Source organism: Cervus elaphus, chromosome 4, assembly GCF_910594005.1.
Source record: "Cervus elaphus chromosome 4, mCerEla1.1, whole genome shotgun sequence".
Lineage (NCBI taxonomy): Eukaryota > Metazoa > Chordata > Mammalia > Artiodactyla > Cervidae > Cervus > Cervus elaphus.
The window spans coordinates 65199388-65216107 of NC_057818.1; the positions used below are offsets into that span (position 1 = coordinate 65199388).

The following is a 16720-nucleotide window of genomic DNA, read 5'->3' on the forward strand; positions in this document are numbered from 1 at the left end:
AGAGGGGTTGCAGGGCTGAGGCCAGGCAGCTGCTGACCGTTTCCTGTGTCAACATCATCCGGACCCACTTCCCAATTCCCGGGATTCCTCAGGGATCAAGGAGGGGGTGGGGGGCGGGGCCGCGGGCCCTGGACCGCGGCTTGGGGCTGGGGGGGGGGCCCACCGTCACGGCCCTCACCGCTAATGACAGGTTTGGGCTGCCTCTGCGGCCCGCCTGCCCCGTCACCCCCCAGAGGCCAGACAGGACCCCCCAGGGACAGACAGACGGACACACACAGCCTCGGACCTGCTGACCTCACGCCGGCCAGCTCCACCTCAGCCGGGGGCCAGCCCATGAGCAAGGACCCCCTGGGGCCCCATCGTCTCCCAGCGGCATCTCCCCCACCTCCCCCGCGTCTGTGACCACCCCTCAGCGCCCGAACCCCTCTGTTTCTCCCCGTCTTTGTCTCTCAGCCCCCGAGCTTGTCTCTCTGTGTCTGTGGGTCCCAACTTTTTGTTTGTTGTTTGCATCTCTTCCTCCCTGGTGCCTCGCTGTGGCCCCGTCTCCGTTTGTCACCATCATCTCCTGTCATTGTGATTCTCCACCATGTCTTTCCCCGGGGTCTGTCTCTGCCTCACTTTCTCACCCTCCTTTCCGCAGAAGTGGCCCGAGTGTCCCCACCTTCGGGGAAGACCCGGGAGTCCTGAGAACTCCCACCCTCCCAGCCTGCACCCACCAGGCCCCTGCAGCCCGCCTCCTACCCTGAGGGTGGGGGGAGATGACTCCCACACCCTCAGGGTGGGGGCTGAGGAGGGAGCTGGTGCTGGGGCGCGGACCGCTGACCCATACCCGGGACTCCAGACTGCACTCCCCAGATTGTAGCATGCCTACAAGTTCTCTCCGTCTTTCGAGAAACAAGGGTTTCACTCCTGGACAGGACACCTGGGTCTGTGGGAGGAGGGGGCTGGGAGCTGGGCTCCTGGACGTGGAGGAGGAGGAGGAGGCTGGGGGTCTGGACCCTCCAGAGAGAGGGAGGAAGCTGGGGGGGACAGTCTTGCGATCCTAGGCATCCTAGGCTGAAGCAGCGGGTGGGGGCTGGCACCTCCCCTGCCCTGCCCCCCGTCACTGGAGGGGCTGCCTTCCGACAGGCTGGCCCCAGGCCCAGGCCCCCACACCCCCTCGGGCCAGGCCATCCCCCAGGCTGGTGGCCTGAGTCACCTTGGCTGGCCCCGCCAGTCTGGGGGGGGGCTACGTCAGTTCTCCCCTCACTGACGCAGCCTCGGGCCCCCCACGCTGACTCAGCCGGAAACAGGCCCCCTGAGGGGCGGAGACCCAGTGGTCAGAGGCCTGGGTCCCAGCGCTCGCGGGGGCTGGGGAGGGCCCCTGGGGGGCCCTGGCAGGGGTGGCCGCGGCAGACTGAGAGGCAGAGTGAGCTCTCACCTGAGGCGATGAGGTCATGTCCCACCGTGGGGGGCTGTGACCTCACCTCCCCGGGGGCCTCAGCAGTCACCCCCCAAGTGGTGGGGGATGGGGGGGCCTCCAGCTGCCATCCGTCCCCGGGGTCCCCCTGGCAGCTCAGCACAGTCTGGGGTCAGCGTGCGGGGGTGCTCTGCAGGGAGACCTTCGAAAGTCCTGGTCACCTTTTGACTTCTCACATCCCTCCGTCCTCCTTTGCTACCTTTATCCTGGGGGGGGGGGTTGCTCTTGGGGGCTTGGGCTCCTGTCTGGGTCCCTCACTCGTCCTGCCATGAACCCCGGGGGCCACCTCTGCTCCATACCCTAACCTGGTATACCTGCATTTGTGTTGGCACCACTGTCCCCTGGAGTCCGTGTCCCCCTGCGTGTCCAGCCACTGTCCGCTTCTCCGCCTCTCTGCACATGTTGTCCCCATCCCTGACCTCCCCCCCCCCCCAGCTCTCTCCCTATCTCCCCATCTCCATCTCCCTAGGGGCCACATCTTTCTATCTGTGTCCCTGGATATGTTAATAAAATATCAATGGTGAGAATGGCCATGGTTCGTGTCTACTGAGAGCTGACTTTACAGAAGTGAATTCACTGTCTCCCTGTGCAGACGTTTGGGGAGGGTGCCTGGGGTGTCCCCATTTCACAGACAGAGCAACTGAGGCACAGCGAGGTGAAGCCACGTGTTTGAGGTCCCACACCTGCTGGGTGTCTCTCGACCCTGGTCCCTGTCTCTGCCTCTGGTCCTCTGTCTCCATGTTCCAGCGTGTCTCTGGGAGAATGGCCCCCCTCTGTTGGTCCCCATGGCTGACCCCTTGCTGGCATCTGCCTCTGTCAGGGGACCTCAGCCCCTGGGGGCGGCTCCATCTCTGTCACCCTGCCTTGTGCCTCTGCTGCCCTGCCTCGCCTCTTTCGGACACACCTGTCTCTGTCTCTTTTCCTTTTTGAAGGGAGAGTCTCTCCAAATCTCTCCTGCTGACCTTGTGTTGCTTCCTGGACCTCACCTCTCTCTGCTGGTTTTCTCTGGCTGTCTCTGTCTCTCTAGGGAGATCTCTGTCTCCCTCTCTCTCTGCATCTCAGACGCTCCATCTCTGCTTGCTGCCCATCTCTCTGTGTGTCTGGACCTCCCTGCCTGGGTCTGGGTCTCCCCAGCCCTCTCTCTCTATTCCTAAAAGCGTCTCTGCGCTCGCACCTCCAGCCCTCCAGCCCCCATCTTCAGCTCCCCATCTCCCCATCTCTCTGCCAGCCCTGGTCCACCCGCACCCCCCCCCCTCCGCCCTGCAGCCAGGCCCCGTTCTCAGCAGCGTGTGTCTGCCCCGGCGGCCGGCCGAGGAGGTGGAGGGAGGGGACGCCAATGACCTCACCAGCCCCTCTCCGACCACCCCCCCCCCCTTTCCCTTTTCAACTTTTCCAACTTTTCCTTCCGTGCCCTCCTCCGAGAGCGGCGGCGGCGTGAGCCCTGCGAGGCAGCCGGCTCCGTCTGAATGGAAAAGGCAGGCAGGGAGGGTGAGTCAGGATGTGTCAGGCCGCCCTCCCCTGCCGCCTGCCCCCCGCCCGCCCGCCTCGGCCCCCTATATAACCCCCCAGGCGTGCACACTCCCTCACTGCCGCGGCCCTCTCTGCTCACACGCACATGCCTCCCCGCCCCAGGCCGAGGCCCAGCTGACCCCCAGGGCTCCCACGGCAGCGGACAGGGAAGGGTTAAAGGCCCCCAGCCCCCTGCCCCCTGCCCTGGGGAACCCCGGCCCTGTGGGGACATGAACAGTAAGTTGGTTCAAGTTCCTGGAGCGGGGAGTTGGGGGGGGGTGGACGGGGAGGGAGAGAGGAGGGAGGGACCGTCGCTGGAAGGGTGGGGAGCAGACAGAGCGCCGGAGGAGCGCGAGGCAGCGATGGGGAGGCGGAGACGCAGCGAGGAGGACCTTCGGGGCGGGCAGGGGGCCTAGGCAAGGGACGGGCAGCGGGAGAGGTGCAAGGCCGGGTCAGAGACGCGGAGACCCCGACGGGGCAGCGTCAGGCGCAGAGACAGAGATGGGAGGCCCACGGACAGACAGACAAACGCCAGGGGCTGAGCCCGAAGGGCCCGGGACCCCCGGGGCGTCAGAGGGCCCCAGACACCCGGGGACCCCGACGGACAGGCTCCAGGAGAGAAACTGAGGCAGAGGGCCCCAGGAAGTCAGAGCGGACCCCCCACCCCTCTCCGCGCCCAGCCAAGGGGAGGAGAGAGAGAGGGAGACGCAGGGGTGCAGACAGAAACGGCAGAGCCAGACGGACGCGGACAGACCGACGGACCGCGGGTGGGGAGGGCCCGGGGGCGGGCCGGGGGCGTGCCGCGGGAGCGGGGCGGCCCGGGGGGCGCTGATTGGCCGGCGGGTGGGTGGGCGGGGCGGGGGGGGGGATGGGCGGCGGCGGCCCGGGGTCCCAGCGCACCTCGCCGCCGGCGCCCTCTCAGCCCGCGGCGTGCGCGCCCGGCGCGCCCGCCTCCCCGCCGCCCGCCGCCCAGGTGCGCCCCGGGGCATCTCCGACTCTGCGGCCCGCTCGGGTCGGCCCCCGCGGGGCCTCCTCCGGCGGCTCCGTCCCCCCCGGGTCTCTTTCCCCGGCTCTCGGTCCGGCTCGGGCTCGCGAGCCCCGGGAGGGGGGCAGGTCCTGGCCTGTGCGTCTTCCCCCCGACCGTGCCCCGCCCCGGGGCCCGGATTCCGGCGTCCGGGGGCGGACGGGAGACGCCCGGCCCGTCTACCCGCCCCGGGGCCGCGTCTGCTCCGACGGGCGGGGCAGCCCGAGCCGGGGAGGGAGAGGGAAACCCGCCCAGGCCCTGCACCGAGCCCTGGGCGCTCCGCCCGGGGACCCAGGACCCCCACCCCAGCCCCTTCTCCCTCAGACCCTAGGTCGGGGCTGAGCCGCTGCCCTCTCCCCGCACCTCTCCACCTCCCCAGGTGTTTGCTGCCTGGTCCTGGCCGCCCTGAGCCTGTGGCCCGATAGAGCTGCTGCCCCGGGGCCGCCGCCCGCCCCGCCGCGGGCCTCCCCGGACCCTCGCGCAGAGCTGGACAGCGCCGTGCTCCTGACCCGCTCCCTCCTGGCGGACACTCGGCAGCTGGCCGCACAGCTGGTAGAACAGCCTGCAGGGGACGGGCTGGGGCCAGGGCCGAGACCCTGAGGGCTTCTGGGCTACCAGGGTGGCCGAGACAGGGTGGGGGAAAGGGGGTCAGAAGCTTGTGGTGGGGGAGGAAGGACCCCCCGGAGCTGGGTTGGGTCCCTCTCACGGCCTCTTTTCCCCCCAAGAGAGACAAATTCCCAGCTGACGGAGACCACAGCCTGGATTCGCTCCCCACCTTGGCCATGAGTGCGGGGGCGCTGGGAGCCCTGCAGGTAAGGGCTGGGGTGGGCCAGTGAAGCGGGTGCAGGGGGCTGGGGGCTGGCGCGGGCGCTTGCCAGGCGCGTCTTGACGCCCTCCCCGCCCCCCACCGGGCCCCCAGCTCCCGGGAGTGTTGACGCGGCTGCGGGCAGACCTGTTCAACTACCTGAGGCATGTGCAGTGGCTGCGACGTTCAGGAGGCCCTTCCCTGCGGACCCTGGAGCCCGAGCTGGGCACCCTGCAGGCCCGGCTGGACCGGCTGCTGCGCCGGCTGCAGCTCCTGGTACGATGACCTGGCCCTGAGCCCCTGGACTCCAGGCCACTCCGAGACCCTCCCCCCGTGTCCCCGAGGCCCCGGACTCCAAAGTCCTGCCTGCAAACGCTAAACTCTCACCCGGAGACTCGGACCCCATGATCTTGTGACTCCAAGTCTCCCACCCTGAAGTCCTAAGAGTTGAGAGTCCAGACCCTCATCCTGGAGACCTTGACTCCAAGACAGGAGGATTCCAGACCCCAAGCCCAGGAAATTCTGAACCTCCAGACCCTGAGACCCCCTCCCACACACACATCCTGGCCCTGAGATCCTGACACCTTAAGGCCCCAGACCCCACGATGATGAGCTTTGACTCAAAACCAGCCTGGAGACCCTCGCTCTGCAAGCCCCAGACCCCAAGGACCTAGATCCTGAGGTCTCCAATGAGAAGACCCCAGGCCCTGAGCCCTAAGTCCCCAAGAGCTCAGACCGAGGTTGTGATTCCTTATGACCCCAAGACCCTGACTTTCTAAACCCCAGACCCAAGACCCTAAGGTGTTAAGACTTCAGTCCTCAGTTCCTGGACATAAGCCCAAAGGCCCTGGAGCTCAGACTCCAATTCTCAGCTCTGAGACCCCAGACTTGAGATCCCAGCCTTCACCCATGAGTGTCTGAGCTTGATCCCAGAGACCCCACATCTAAGACCTCAGCCCCAGGATCCCAGCCCTGACCTTCAGACCCGCCCTGGCCCCCTGAACTTGACTCTGGAACCCCAGCCTCAAGACCCCCACCTTTGGCCCCAGCCTCAAATTTCTGAACTCAGCATCCTGCAGGACTCTCTCCCTCAACACCCCAGCTTCCAGGCCCCGAGATGCTGTGGAAATAGGCCCCTGGCCCTCCTCCAACCCTGGTTCAGCACAGGCCTCAAACCCCCTACCCCCTTACTCGGACACCCCACTGCACTCCTGGCCTGATGCTAACCCTCTGTCCTCTCCTGACAGATGTCCCGCCTGGCCCTGCCCCAGGTGCCCCCAGACCCCCCGGTGCCCCCCCTGGCGCCCCCGGCCTCAGCCTGGGGGGGCATCCGGGCGGCCCACGCCATCCTGGGGGGGCTGCAGCTGACGCTCGACTGGGCCGTGCGGGGCCTGCTGCTGCTGAAGACTCGGCTGTGACCCTCTGCCCAGAGCCACCCGCGCCGTTCAAAGCCAGATCTTATTTATTTATTTATTTCGGGATGGAGTTGTGGCGGTCAGAGGATTTCCCCCCCACTCCATTCTCTCCTAGTTAGAGACGATCCCTCCAGGATCCATCCCGGAGACCTGGGCAGAGGGGCATCTGTGCCTTATTTATACTTATTTATTTAACAGGGGTGGTGGGAGGCAGGTGGACCCCAAGCTTCCTGAGGAGGCGGGAACTTGGCTCCCAGATTCGTGGGTCTCTAAGAAGTCTGGCCACAGTGTCTCCCTGACCCCCACCCCTCTGGGCCTGGGCAGGAGCATATTATTATTTATTAAACTATTAACTTTTTATGTTGGGGTGGGCAGGGAGGGGGAAAGGAGGCCTGGGTTTTTGTACAAAAATGTGAGAAACCTTTGTGAGATGGAGAAGGGGGAATTAAATTTGTCATACACATCCACTTAGAGGTGATTTCTCTGGGGGCTGGGGGCTCGATGTTGGGGGTCCCTGGGGGGGTGCCTGGTCGGACAGGAAAGGAGAGGGGGGCCATCTAGTCTCTGGGTCACCCCCAGAGACCATGAGTTCTTAGTGCTGTGTCTGAGCCTCACCTGGTGGCCAGCACTTCATAGGCACTCAATAAATATTTAATGGAAGATTCCAGAAGTTTACTAGTACAGGGCAAAGTTGCAAGTTCAAGGCTGTCCTTTGGCAGTGTTTACAACAGCAAATTGAAAACAGCCTAGATGCCCGACAGTAGGGGATGGTTATATAAATTATAGTGCCTATCTATGTGACAGAACACACCAGCTGTGAAGAGAGATGTTCCAGAGTCTGCCTTTGGCATAGAAGGAATGGGCTACAAACCACTGTGTGATCCCCACTGTGTGTGTGTTTACACATGTAGGTATGTAGATAGAGATAGATATATGGATTATTTTAAAACCCTAGAAGGAAATACGCCAAAATGTTGCCAATGGCCAGCTCAGGGTAGAAGGTGGGGGTGGGGTTGCTGGTGACTTTCATTATTTGTGCTTCTCTGTATTTTCCAGAACTTTTACAATGACCACGTATTTTGCATGACACATTAAAAAAAGAAAATAAACACTATATTTAGAGTGACAGAGTAGCAGCACCCACCCTCCCCAAAAGACCTCAGAAGGGGACAAGAATGACCATTCATTGCAAGCCTGCTCTGGGCCAGGCCCTATGTGTGGGGTTTTATTTACAAGATTCCCTGCACTCCCCGGTACCCACCCGCCTCATTTTACAGAGGAGGGAACAGGCTCCTGGGGAATCCCAGGCCACATAGCTAGGGAGAGTCAGTTTGACTCTGCCCAGTCTGGCTCATTCCAAACCTGATGTCCGAAGATACAGCACTGGGCCATTACAAGTTCGCTGTAACAAATGTAACAACGTAACAACAATGTAAGGTTGTAACAACTGCAACCACTGCCACAGACACAAGTTTAGATACAGGGAAACTGAGGCCCCTGGCAGCATGGACCTTCCCCCGGGTCTGGAGAAGGGTCAGTGGCAAGTGGAGACTGTAACTGAAGCCTCCCCCTCTTTAAGAGTCAGAAACCCTTGGATTTAATTATCCATTTACAGCCTCCCAGAGGAGCCCTCCCAGGGCCCTGGGTTGTCGCTAGTTTGGGTCTGCAGGGGGGATTCTGATTCAGCCCTTGGGACTCCAGGGCAGGGTCCCAGGAGGAGGAGAAGGGAGCCCACTGTCCCTCGGCAGTTCCCGGGAAGCGCCGCACCCATGGTCCATGAGGTCACAAAGCCCCTCCGAGGAAGGCTCCTCCCCCAGGCCGGCGCGGACCACCCCTGCAGGGCCATGCCGGAGCCCTGGGGAAGCTCCACCCGCTGGAGCCGCTGAAGTCCGAGGGGCTAGGCCCGGTGGGCTGGGGCGGGGGCCGGGGCAGCCAGGCGCCGGGGTGCCGGGTCCCTGCCTCCGCGCCCCCGGGTGACCCGTCCTTTCTGCAGCCGCCATGAACCGGCTCCGGAACTTGAGGCGTCCGGAGCCGCTCCGGGGCCCCCCGCAGTGGGTCCCCACTCTGGGCGAGCTGCAGAAGACCCTCCAGCAGGGGGAGCACTTGCCCCTCCGCCCGCTGCCCATGTTCGAGAGTAACTTCGTCCAGGTCCCCGGCTCCCTGAGCCCCGCGGGCGGAAGTGGGGCAGGAGAGGCAGGAGACCCCACCCCCACCCCGGGCTGGGGGATTCGGCTGGCAAGAGGCAGCTGGGGGGCTTGATGGGGGTGGGGGGCTCGCTGTGGGGGAGCCAGAGGAGCGTAAGAAACCCGAGTGGTCCCAGCCCCTCTCCCTGGACCCCCCAGGTGACCAATCGAGGGGCGCCGGTGTACGTGCACCACAGGACCAACCGAGTGACCATGGGCGTGGCCGCCTCCCTGCCAGGCCTGGTGCTGCCGGACATGCTGCTGCTGGCGCAGCCCCCCGAGGACAGGGAGGGCTCCAACCTCGTCCTTACCAGGTGCCTCCATCCGCGCCCGTGTGCCCCGCCCCGGGGGCGCGCTCTACCGCCGCCGGCCCCCGCACCCGGGTCGCGCGCTCTACCGCCGCCGTCTCCCCCTCCCAGGATGATCCCGCTGGACCTGGCCCACCTCTACGTCCACGACCTGTCCGCCTGGCGCCTGAAGCTGCGCCTGGTCACGGGCCGCTACTACTACTTGGAGCTGGACGCCCCCGACAGCGAGGTCAGCTTCCTGTTCGACCGCTGGATGCGCCTGATCAACCTGCTCCAGCAGCCGGCCACTTCCTGGGCCCCCAGGACCCCTCACTCGCCCCCCACGGACCTCTCTCACCGAGGGCCTCCTGCCTCCACCTGGCGCCTCCAGGTGCGGCCCTGACCCCCAGGGACCCCTGCGGGCAGCTATGGTTCTAGATTCCAGAGGAAGTCAGGACCAAAAGCCATGAAAGTACAGGAGCCCTGGGAAGGGGGCTGGGGGTCTAGACCCCCGCGTCTGAGGGGGGTGGAGGGGCTGGGGGTCTGGACTGGGAAGGTAGTGGAGATGTGGACACCAGGAGGAGACCCCCCTTCCTGACTGCCCCCCTCCCCTCCCACAGGTCCCATCCCACCACAGACGTTCAGGTGAGCTGGCTGGGGTGTCCCCTGGGCCCGTCCCCTAGTCTCAGCTCCTCCGCCAGGCGTGGACGGAGCCTCAGCAGTCCCTCTCTTCCCCTCTGTCCGCTGGCCGAGCCCCCCGTGAGTCTCCTCAGGGCCTCCGCCCATCATTCCTGGGTCCTTGACTTGACGGGACCCTGTCTCTTTCCAGTCACGACTGTCGAGCCCACCTTTCCTTACAAGATTTTGACAGCTCAGAGACAGAAGGTCAAGGTGAGCGACTCCGCTGGGCCTGGGGGGGGTGGTGTCAGGGCGGGGGGGGGGGGGTGGGGGGGAGCAGGGCGGGGCGTGAGGGCTTGAGGGGCTGCACCTCCTGACCACCCACCCCTCCACACACACCACCAGACCCTCAAGCGCAAATTCAAGTCTCAGGCCGTGGGCGACTCTCTGCCTCTCGTGTGGTCCCAGCTGGAGCCCGCGGACGCCAGGAAGAAATCCATGGAAAAGAAGTAGGCTTGGGCCTCGTCGACCACCAGGGCAAGGGGGCCGGGGGTGGGTCTAGGTGCAGAAGCTGCCAGACTCACACCAAATTTCCCCTGCAGGCCCCAACTCGCCCTCCCCTCTGGCAGACCAAAGACTGAAATCCAAGTTTCTGGTGAGCACACACCCCCCTCCATGAATGGATCCCCGAAATTCTGACCCTTCTGCGGAGGGCTCAGACTGTTTTCTCCCTGCATCCCCTCCCCCCACCCCCACAGAGAAGCCCAGCATCACCATTCGGACCATCTTCAGCATCATTTCCAACACACCAGACCACATGGAGCCTTCTCCCAAGGCAGTTGTATACCCAGGGCTGGGGCAACGCTTGAGACAGAGCAGGAGGGGCTGGGGGCCTGGATCCCCGGGTCTGAGGGGGGAGGGGCTGGGGCCTGCACTTCCGGGTCTGAGGGAGGCGGGGCCACAGCTGGCATCTGGGCGTCTCCAGCGGCCTGACCACCAATGCCCTCCCGTCCCCCACCCGCAGTGCTCTGACTCTGAGGGCGGCACGTGCCTGGCAGGCTTACTGGAGACCCCTTTACACTGCATCTCGGAGGACAGCCCTGAAATACCCCTGCTGGGCGCCTGTGACGCCCTGGATATGTGCGCGTGGCAGCAGGATGTGCACAACCTGATGGACCCTGAGACCAGCACCATGTCCACCTGCTCCATCCCGGCCGCCTACACTCCCGACTTCCCCAGTTTCAACGAGAAGGCCAGGCCTCTGCCGCGCACCCGGAAGCCTCCAGCTGTGCCCGCTGCCCCTCGTAAGGCTCCTTTCATCCTTGACCAGTCCAAGAGGGTCTCGGCCGTGCCTGCTCCACTGCAGATGTCCACTGCGCCCGGCCTCTCCCAGAAGGCCACAGCTTATCCTCGTGCTCCCCAAAAAGGCCCATTTCAGAACCCCCCTCATGCACCAACCGTTCCCCAAAAGGCCACAGCAGTGCCTGGCCCATCTCAGAAGCCCCGTCATGCACCAGCCATCCCCCAGAAGGCCCCAGCCATGGTTGCGCCATCTCAGAGGGCCCCAGGAACACTTGGTGTTTCCCCAAAGGCTGTTTCCCACCCTGCTCCCAACAGAAAATCTGTGTTCCTACCCGCCCCATCCCTGAAGGATCTGACCTCATCCTCCCAACACCGCATGACACTGGGCCCTGACAGTGTCAGCGTGGTGCCCGCCAGAAGCCACACAGGGGACGTGCTTGAGAAGAGGAAGCCTGAAGAGAAGCCAGAGCCAGTGAGGTTGATGGGCACCAAGGAGAAGAACGTGGTAGAGACGAGAACTCAGAAAACGACCGTGGAGGTGCCTTTCACTACCACCGAGAAGAAGTCGGAGGAAGTCCTGATGCGCAGGGCCCAGGAGATCGCCGTGGACGGCTTGAAGGGCAAGGGCAAGCTGGAGGACAGGGTCCACACGATGAAGGAGGAGATCGCTCAGGACATGCCAGGCTTCAAATCCAAGGAGGTGGGGCAGCAGAAGAAGTGGGTCAAGTCCAAGAAACTGGCCATCCAACAAGCCCCCCAGGAGCAGACCAGGCCCTTCTCTGTGGAGGGGCTCACCCTTGCCAAGCTGATGATCATTGCCGGCTCCAAGGACCCCACCTTGAGGTCGGCTCTGGTCGACCTGCCCTCCTGGTTCTCAACATCACAGGGGCGTGACTTGTCCACGATGGGCAGGGTACCCCTCAGCTCCACCCATTTGTCCATGCTGGAGGAGACGCTGGCGGGGGTCAGGGAGCAGCCACAGTTGGGGGTCAGGGTGGAGGAGATGCCCCAGGACTCAAAGGGACCTTCCAACATGTCCTCTCGCCCCAGGCGTGTGGCCAGCAGCCCCAAGATGAATGTTGCCTCTCAGACTCCCATCCCTCTGCCCGCCACGAGGTGGGAGGACATACCCGAGTCACCCACCTCGCTGACCCCCATCTCAAAGATGGAGGCCAGGGTCTCCCAGCAGCCCAGGAGGGTGTCTCAAGAACCTGAGAGGGGGCCAGACCAGGGCCCTGTGGCCACAGTGGGGTCGAACTTGGAGATCCTCCTGCCCACCCTCTTGGAAATCCAGAGTATGAAGGACGAGGCCTTCAAGGTGGAGAAGATAAGGGAGGAGCTGGGCGCCTTCGCTCCTTCGCCCAGGTATTTGGCAGTGGTCATGATCCCCTCTACCTGGTGTCCACGAGGAGGCAGGGGGCTCACTCCCTCTTTCCTTACTTCCCTCTGGGCTCTCAGCATAGAGTGAGCATCAACCAGGTGCCAGGCATCATTCTATGCACTAGGGACATGGCACGGAGCAATTCGGGGAGGGAGTTGCTCCTGGCATCTTTGTGGAGCCCAGGAATACCCCTCAACATCCCACAGTGTAAGGGATGGTGCCCCCCACCAAAGGATGAAGCCCCACAAGATCGCAATAGTGCTGAGGTTGGCAACTCTGACGACAGAATCCACATTAATTATATCGTACATTAGAAAGCGGGAGGGCTCTGGGCACATCACAGGGTAGGGAGAGTTAGGCGTGGGAGTAGGCAGGTTCCGGGACTGAGGTGAGTTGGTCCAGGAGGGCCTCAGTGAGCTGGTGTCATCTGTGTGAAGATCTCAAGGAGGTAGGTGAGGAAGCTGTGCGGACATCTGGGGAAATCCGTTCCCTTCAGAAAGAACAGCCGCGGCAGAGTCCCTGAGGCAGGAGAGCACGTGATGTGCTGGACCGATGCGGAGCTCTGGGACGTCCTGGAGTGGGAATCGCGGTCACGCAGGGCCTTGCAGGCCACCTGAAGTAGTGTGGGTTCACTGCTGAGTGGCCCTGGAGGGTTTTGAGCAGGACGGCTGGAACTTACGTATATTAGAAAGGACGCTCTCTGGCTGAAGGGTGGAGAGGTGGAGGGGGACAGATGGACGCCGGGAGAGGAGTGGGACAGGCCGTTGCCATGGTGACCGAGGCACAAGATGATGGTGGCTTGGACCAGAGAGGCGGGGACGGGAGTACAGAGGAGTGGGGCTCTGCAGAGGCTCTGATGGTTGAGCCCACGGGTCACCTTATGGGCTGTGCGTGTTTGATGTGGCACCAAGGGCGGCCTCAAGGTTTGGGATCGGGGACACCCAGAAGGAGCGGCAGCGGAGGCTGTGCGCGGAGCAGGTGTCAGGGAGAAGACTGGGAATTCTGTCCTGGACATCTTGCCTCTGAGATGTCAGGTGAGGATGTGGGGTAAGCGGCTGGACACGAGTCTAGAATGATGTGGGGAGTCACCCACACGTGGACAGCTTCTGCAAGCTATGAGCCTGGAGGTCACCAGCGAGTGAGGGCAGGCGGAGGCAGGGTCCATGGTGTTTAGGGAAAGGGAAAACACGGTCAGAGAGAGTGAACACGGAACATCCTCCTGAACCCACCAAGTGAAGAAAATGACCAGGGACATCGTGGGAGCAGCTGTGTCGAATGCTGCAAGCAGGTGAAGGAAGACGGGAGGAGACAGAACCTCTGGATTTAACAGCAAGGAGGGGAAAAGGGAGGACCTAAATGGGGTAGGCTCAGGCGAGCTGCGACTCTTGAAAACGTGGCTGAGTGAAAGGAGCCAGACACACAAGGCCACGTCGTGTACGATGTGGTTTGCACAAAACGTCCAGATGAGGCAAATCCCAAGAGACAGGAAACAGATTGGTGGCTGCCTGCCGGGAGCTGCAAGGGGTGGGAGGGGTGGGGAGTGACTTCCTCAAGGATGTGAGGTTTCCTTCTGGGGTGATGAAAACGTCCTGGGAACTACATGGTTGCACAACATTTGAGTGCAATTTAACGCCACTGAGTTGCACACTTTCAAATCATTACAGCGGTAATTTTTGCAGGGTGTGTATTTCCCCAGCCGTTAAACACACACACACACACATACGTAAAGTGGGGAATTGGAGAGGAGGCATTAACCAGCTCTTTCCAAGGAATTCACTGGAAGGGAAGGAGGAACCTGAAGAGGAAGCTGATTTATGATGTGGGACAGGAGAGGACTTCTTGAGAGGAAAGGAGATGTTAGTGCATTTGGATGCTGGGGTGAAGGATCCAGAGTCAGGCTTGATATTGGGGAGGCAGGAGGGAGGGAAACCTAGGAGGGACCTTGGAGGAAACATGGGTTCCAGGTCAGGCTTGCGGGGCCCTGGGGCAGGAATCACCCCCCACCTGCACTCACTACTCTCTTCCCGCGGGTCCCCCAAGCCCTCTCTAGCTTTCTTTCTCTCTCTCTCTCCAGCAGGCCGCACTCGCAGCAGTCTCAGTAGTGGGATGGGACGGACTCAACTTCAGTCGCCAGTGTCCAGAGGAGCCTAGAGGGGCCAGGTAGCCCCTGAGCCCTGTAGGTCCGCCTGACACCTGGCCCTGGCATCCAGCAGCCCGGCCCTTACCCTGGCTCTTTCCTCTTCCTCACAGGCCCCCAGGTGCTGTGCACCTCTACTGTAAGAAGCAGGGTGCTGAAAAGGCCGGGCGGGGGCGGGGCGCTTCTTGTCGGCTAGAGACCAGAGCTATCTATACGTTTATATAGGGGATGGGGCGGGGGGCGGGGGGCGGGGGCCGAGGCCCGGGAGAGCCCGCGTGGTGCCCCAGCTTCGCAGAGATTAAAAGCCCGAGTCTGAGACTCGGCCGGAGTAGCGCCTGCTGCCTGTGTGCGCGCGTCGGCACCGAGAGGGGGCGGCGGGTGGCGGAGGGGGGTCGTCCGCACCGACCCGGCCCGGCGTCCCGCAATGTTTCCTGCAGCGCAGCGGCTCCCATTGGCTGGGGCTCCGGGGGGCCCAGCCAATCGGGCCCGAGGGGTAGTGCTTCCTGGGCTGGGACCCTCGAGACTCCGCAGCAAGGGCCACCCCCGACGGAGCCACAGGCACAGCTGAGTCAGCGACCCGCCGACGGCCTGCTGAGCGCCGGACAGGTGGGGACCGGGGCTGGGCTTCGGGGCGAGCGTCAGGCGCCGGGCGGAGCGAGGGGTGCGGGTCGGCCCCACGGAGCCCACCCCTCCCCGCAGCGCCGCCTTCGTCGATGCTGGGTGCTGAGTGCCCGAAGCCCTGCAAGGGGAAATGGCCAACGCCGCCCTTCGACCCGCGCTTCCCCAACCAGAACCAGACCCGCAACTGCTACCAGAACTTCCTGGGTAAGACCTCGCGGGCCAGGTCAGGGGCGGCGGGTGAGAGAAGGTGCGAGGCTGGGAGGGGCGCGCCCCGCCGGAGGACGCGGAGACCGTTGGGGTAGAGGGGGAAACCGGCGACGGCAGGTGGGGCGGGGCCTCGTTAAAGGAGGCGTGGCCTCGTTTAAAAGGGGCGGGATCGTTCCGTGAAGGGGCGGGGCGAAGGAGGAGCGGGTCCTCCAGGTTGGGCTGGGACTGAATCTCGGAAGGGGCGGGGCCTACCAGGTAGGGGCGTGACCTTATTTAAAAGGGGCGGGATCGTCCCTTGGAAGGGCGGGGCGAGGGAGGAGCGCAGCCTTGCCTGGAAGAGGAAGGTCCGAGTCGTGGAGGGGGCGGGGGTTAGGGGAGGTGGGCGGGGTCTGGGAGGGCGGAGCGGGGCCTTCCAGGTTGGGCTGGGACTGAATCTCGGAAGGGGCGGGGCCTATCCTGGAGGCGTGTGACAGAGTCCTGGAAGGGTGGGAAGAGAGGATAGGCGGGGCCTTGCGGGGAGGAGGCGGGGCTGGCCCTCTCGGGGGGCGTGGCTACGAGGGGCGAGGAGAGTGCGGGCCCGGCGGGAGGGCGGGGCCTCCTGTGGGGACGGGACTACCCACCTGCTCGCCCCGCCCCGCCTCCGTCGGCAGACTACCATCGCTGCATCAAGACCATGAGCCGCCGAGGGAAGAGCACACAGCCCTGCGAGTACTACTTCCGCGTGTACCACTCGCTGTGCCCCATCAGCTGGGTGAGCGCACAGAGGGCCGCACGGACGGGCCGGGCGAGGGTGGCTGGGTCGGCTGAGTTAGGACGGCGCCCACTCCCGTCTTCCCCACGCCCAGGTGCAGCGCTGGAAAGAGCAGATCAAGGACGGGACTTTCGCTGGGAAAATCTAACGGTCTGAGCGCGGCTTCTCCTCCGAAGAATTGGCCCCAGTGACATTCCCCGCCCCATCTTCCCGTCTCCCGGAAAATGGGCCCCACCGCCCCAAACCTCACCCCCCTCCGCCCCTTCTTTAAGCCTCAAATAAAGCGGTGTTACTGCTGGTATTTCTCTTTAATGTCTTGTTTGTAAGGATAGGGGGCCTCGGGAGGCCCTTCCTGTACCCGGCCGCCGACACTACTGGTTCCAGTCGTGGGAGGGGTGAGGGAGCCCCGCCAGTCCCCTTCCCAGCTCCCCCCCACCCCCGCCCCGCTCCAGTAGGGTCTGCCTTGGCTCTCTGAGTCCCAGCGCTCGTCCGCCAGGATGGCTCCGGGGTCCTTCTGCCTCTCAGTCCCCCACCTGTCACTCAAGTCCCTCAGGGTCCCCCTCCCTTCCTGGACCACCAGTCCTACCCCCTCCATCTCATCTCAGGTACAGAGGAGCAATGTGTATACCACCCAGCACTGACCTTGTCATCCCTCCCTGCTCCAGACCATTCCTGGCTCTTTCCTTTCCCTCGCCCCCATCCCCTTTGACTCCCCTCCCCTCCCGGTACATCCCCGAACCCATCACTTGGGCCTCTCCCAATAGGGTGCCCCGCCTGGCCCCCTCGATCTTCTCAGCACCTGTCCATGGCCAGGAGCAGCCTTGTCTGCTCAGACACATGTCACTTCAGTTTCTCCTGCCAGCCCCTCCCTGTGAGCTCCTCCAGGACACTTGGAGCTCCAGGCTGAATTATTCTTTGCTCCCACCCCACTCCTGCTCTGAGCCTGCCCTCAGTCAAGCTCAGGCACAACAATCAGGTTCATCCTGATTCCAGATGCTTCTCAAAATGTCACCTTTCCAGC

The 16720-nt window shown here is 63.6% G+C and overlaps 3 protein-coding genes and 1 long non-coding RNA gene across 5 annotated transcripts; 3 read left to right on the plus strand and 1 right to left on the minus strand.

Annotated features, from left to right (window-relative positions):
• Window positions 1-684: 684 nt before the first annotated feature.
• Window positions 685-5062, minus strand: LOC122692565. Its single transcript, XR_006340683.1, has 3 exons — window positions 4957-5062; window positions 1774-2921; window positions 685-1589 (listed from the first exon to the last, which is right to left on the minus strand). It is a non-coding gene; the product is annotated as an uncharacterized LOC122692565 (long non-coding RNA).
• Window positions 2999-6647, plus strand: IL11 (interleukin 11). The gene is made up of 5 exons (XM_043900238.1): window positions 2999-3205; window positions 4372-4544; window positions 4718-4804; window positions 4912-5073; window positions 6045-6647. The coding sequence occupies exons 1-5, from the start codon at window positions 3199-3201 to the stop codon at window positions 6213-6215; spliced, it is 600 nt and encodes a 199-aa protein (XP_043756173.1). The 5' UTR covers window positions 2999-3198; the 3' UTR covers window positions 6216-6647.
• A 1563-nt stretch (window positions 6648-8210) lies between these two features.
• On the plus strand, window positions 8211-14206 carry FAM71E2 (family with sequence similarity 71 member E2). Its single transcript, XM_043900686.1, has 10 exons — window positions 8211-8360; window positions 8555-8709; window positions 8815-9073; window positions 9303-9327; window positions 9512-9573; window positions 9706-9809; window positions 9903-9955; window positions 10059-10141; window positions 10325-11967; window positions 14058-14206. The coding sequence occupies exons 1-10, from the start codon at window positions 8211-8213 to the stop codon at window positions 14083-14085; spliced, it is 2562 nt and encodes an 853-aa protein (XP_043756621.1). The 3' UTR covers window positions 14086-14206.
• A 403-nt stretch (window positions 14207-14609) lies between these two features.
• On the plus strand, window positions 14610-16000 carry LOC122692564 (cytochrome c oxidase subunit 6B2). Of its 2 annotated transcripts, XM_043900245.1 has the most exons (4): window positions 14610-14726; window positions 14820-14945; window positions 15599-15699; window positions 15794-16000. In XM_043900245.1, exons 2-4 carry the CDS (start codon window positions 14834-14836, stop codon window positions 15845-15847), a joined length of 267 nt encoding a protein of 88 aa, XP_043756180.1. In that variant the 5' UTR covers window positions 14610-14726; window positions 14820-14833; the 3' UTR covers window positions 15848-16000. The 2 variants fall into 2 exon arrangements, with proteins under 2 accessions (XP_043756180.1, XP_043756179.1); XM_043900244.1 differs by having other exon boundaries at window positions 14628-14945.
• The last annotated feature ends 720 nt before the right edge of the window (window positions 16001-16720 follow it).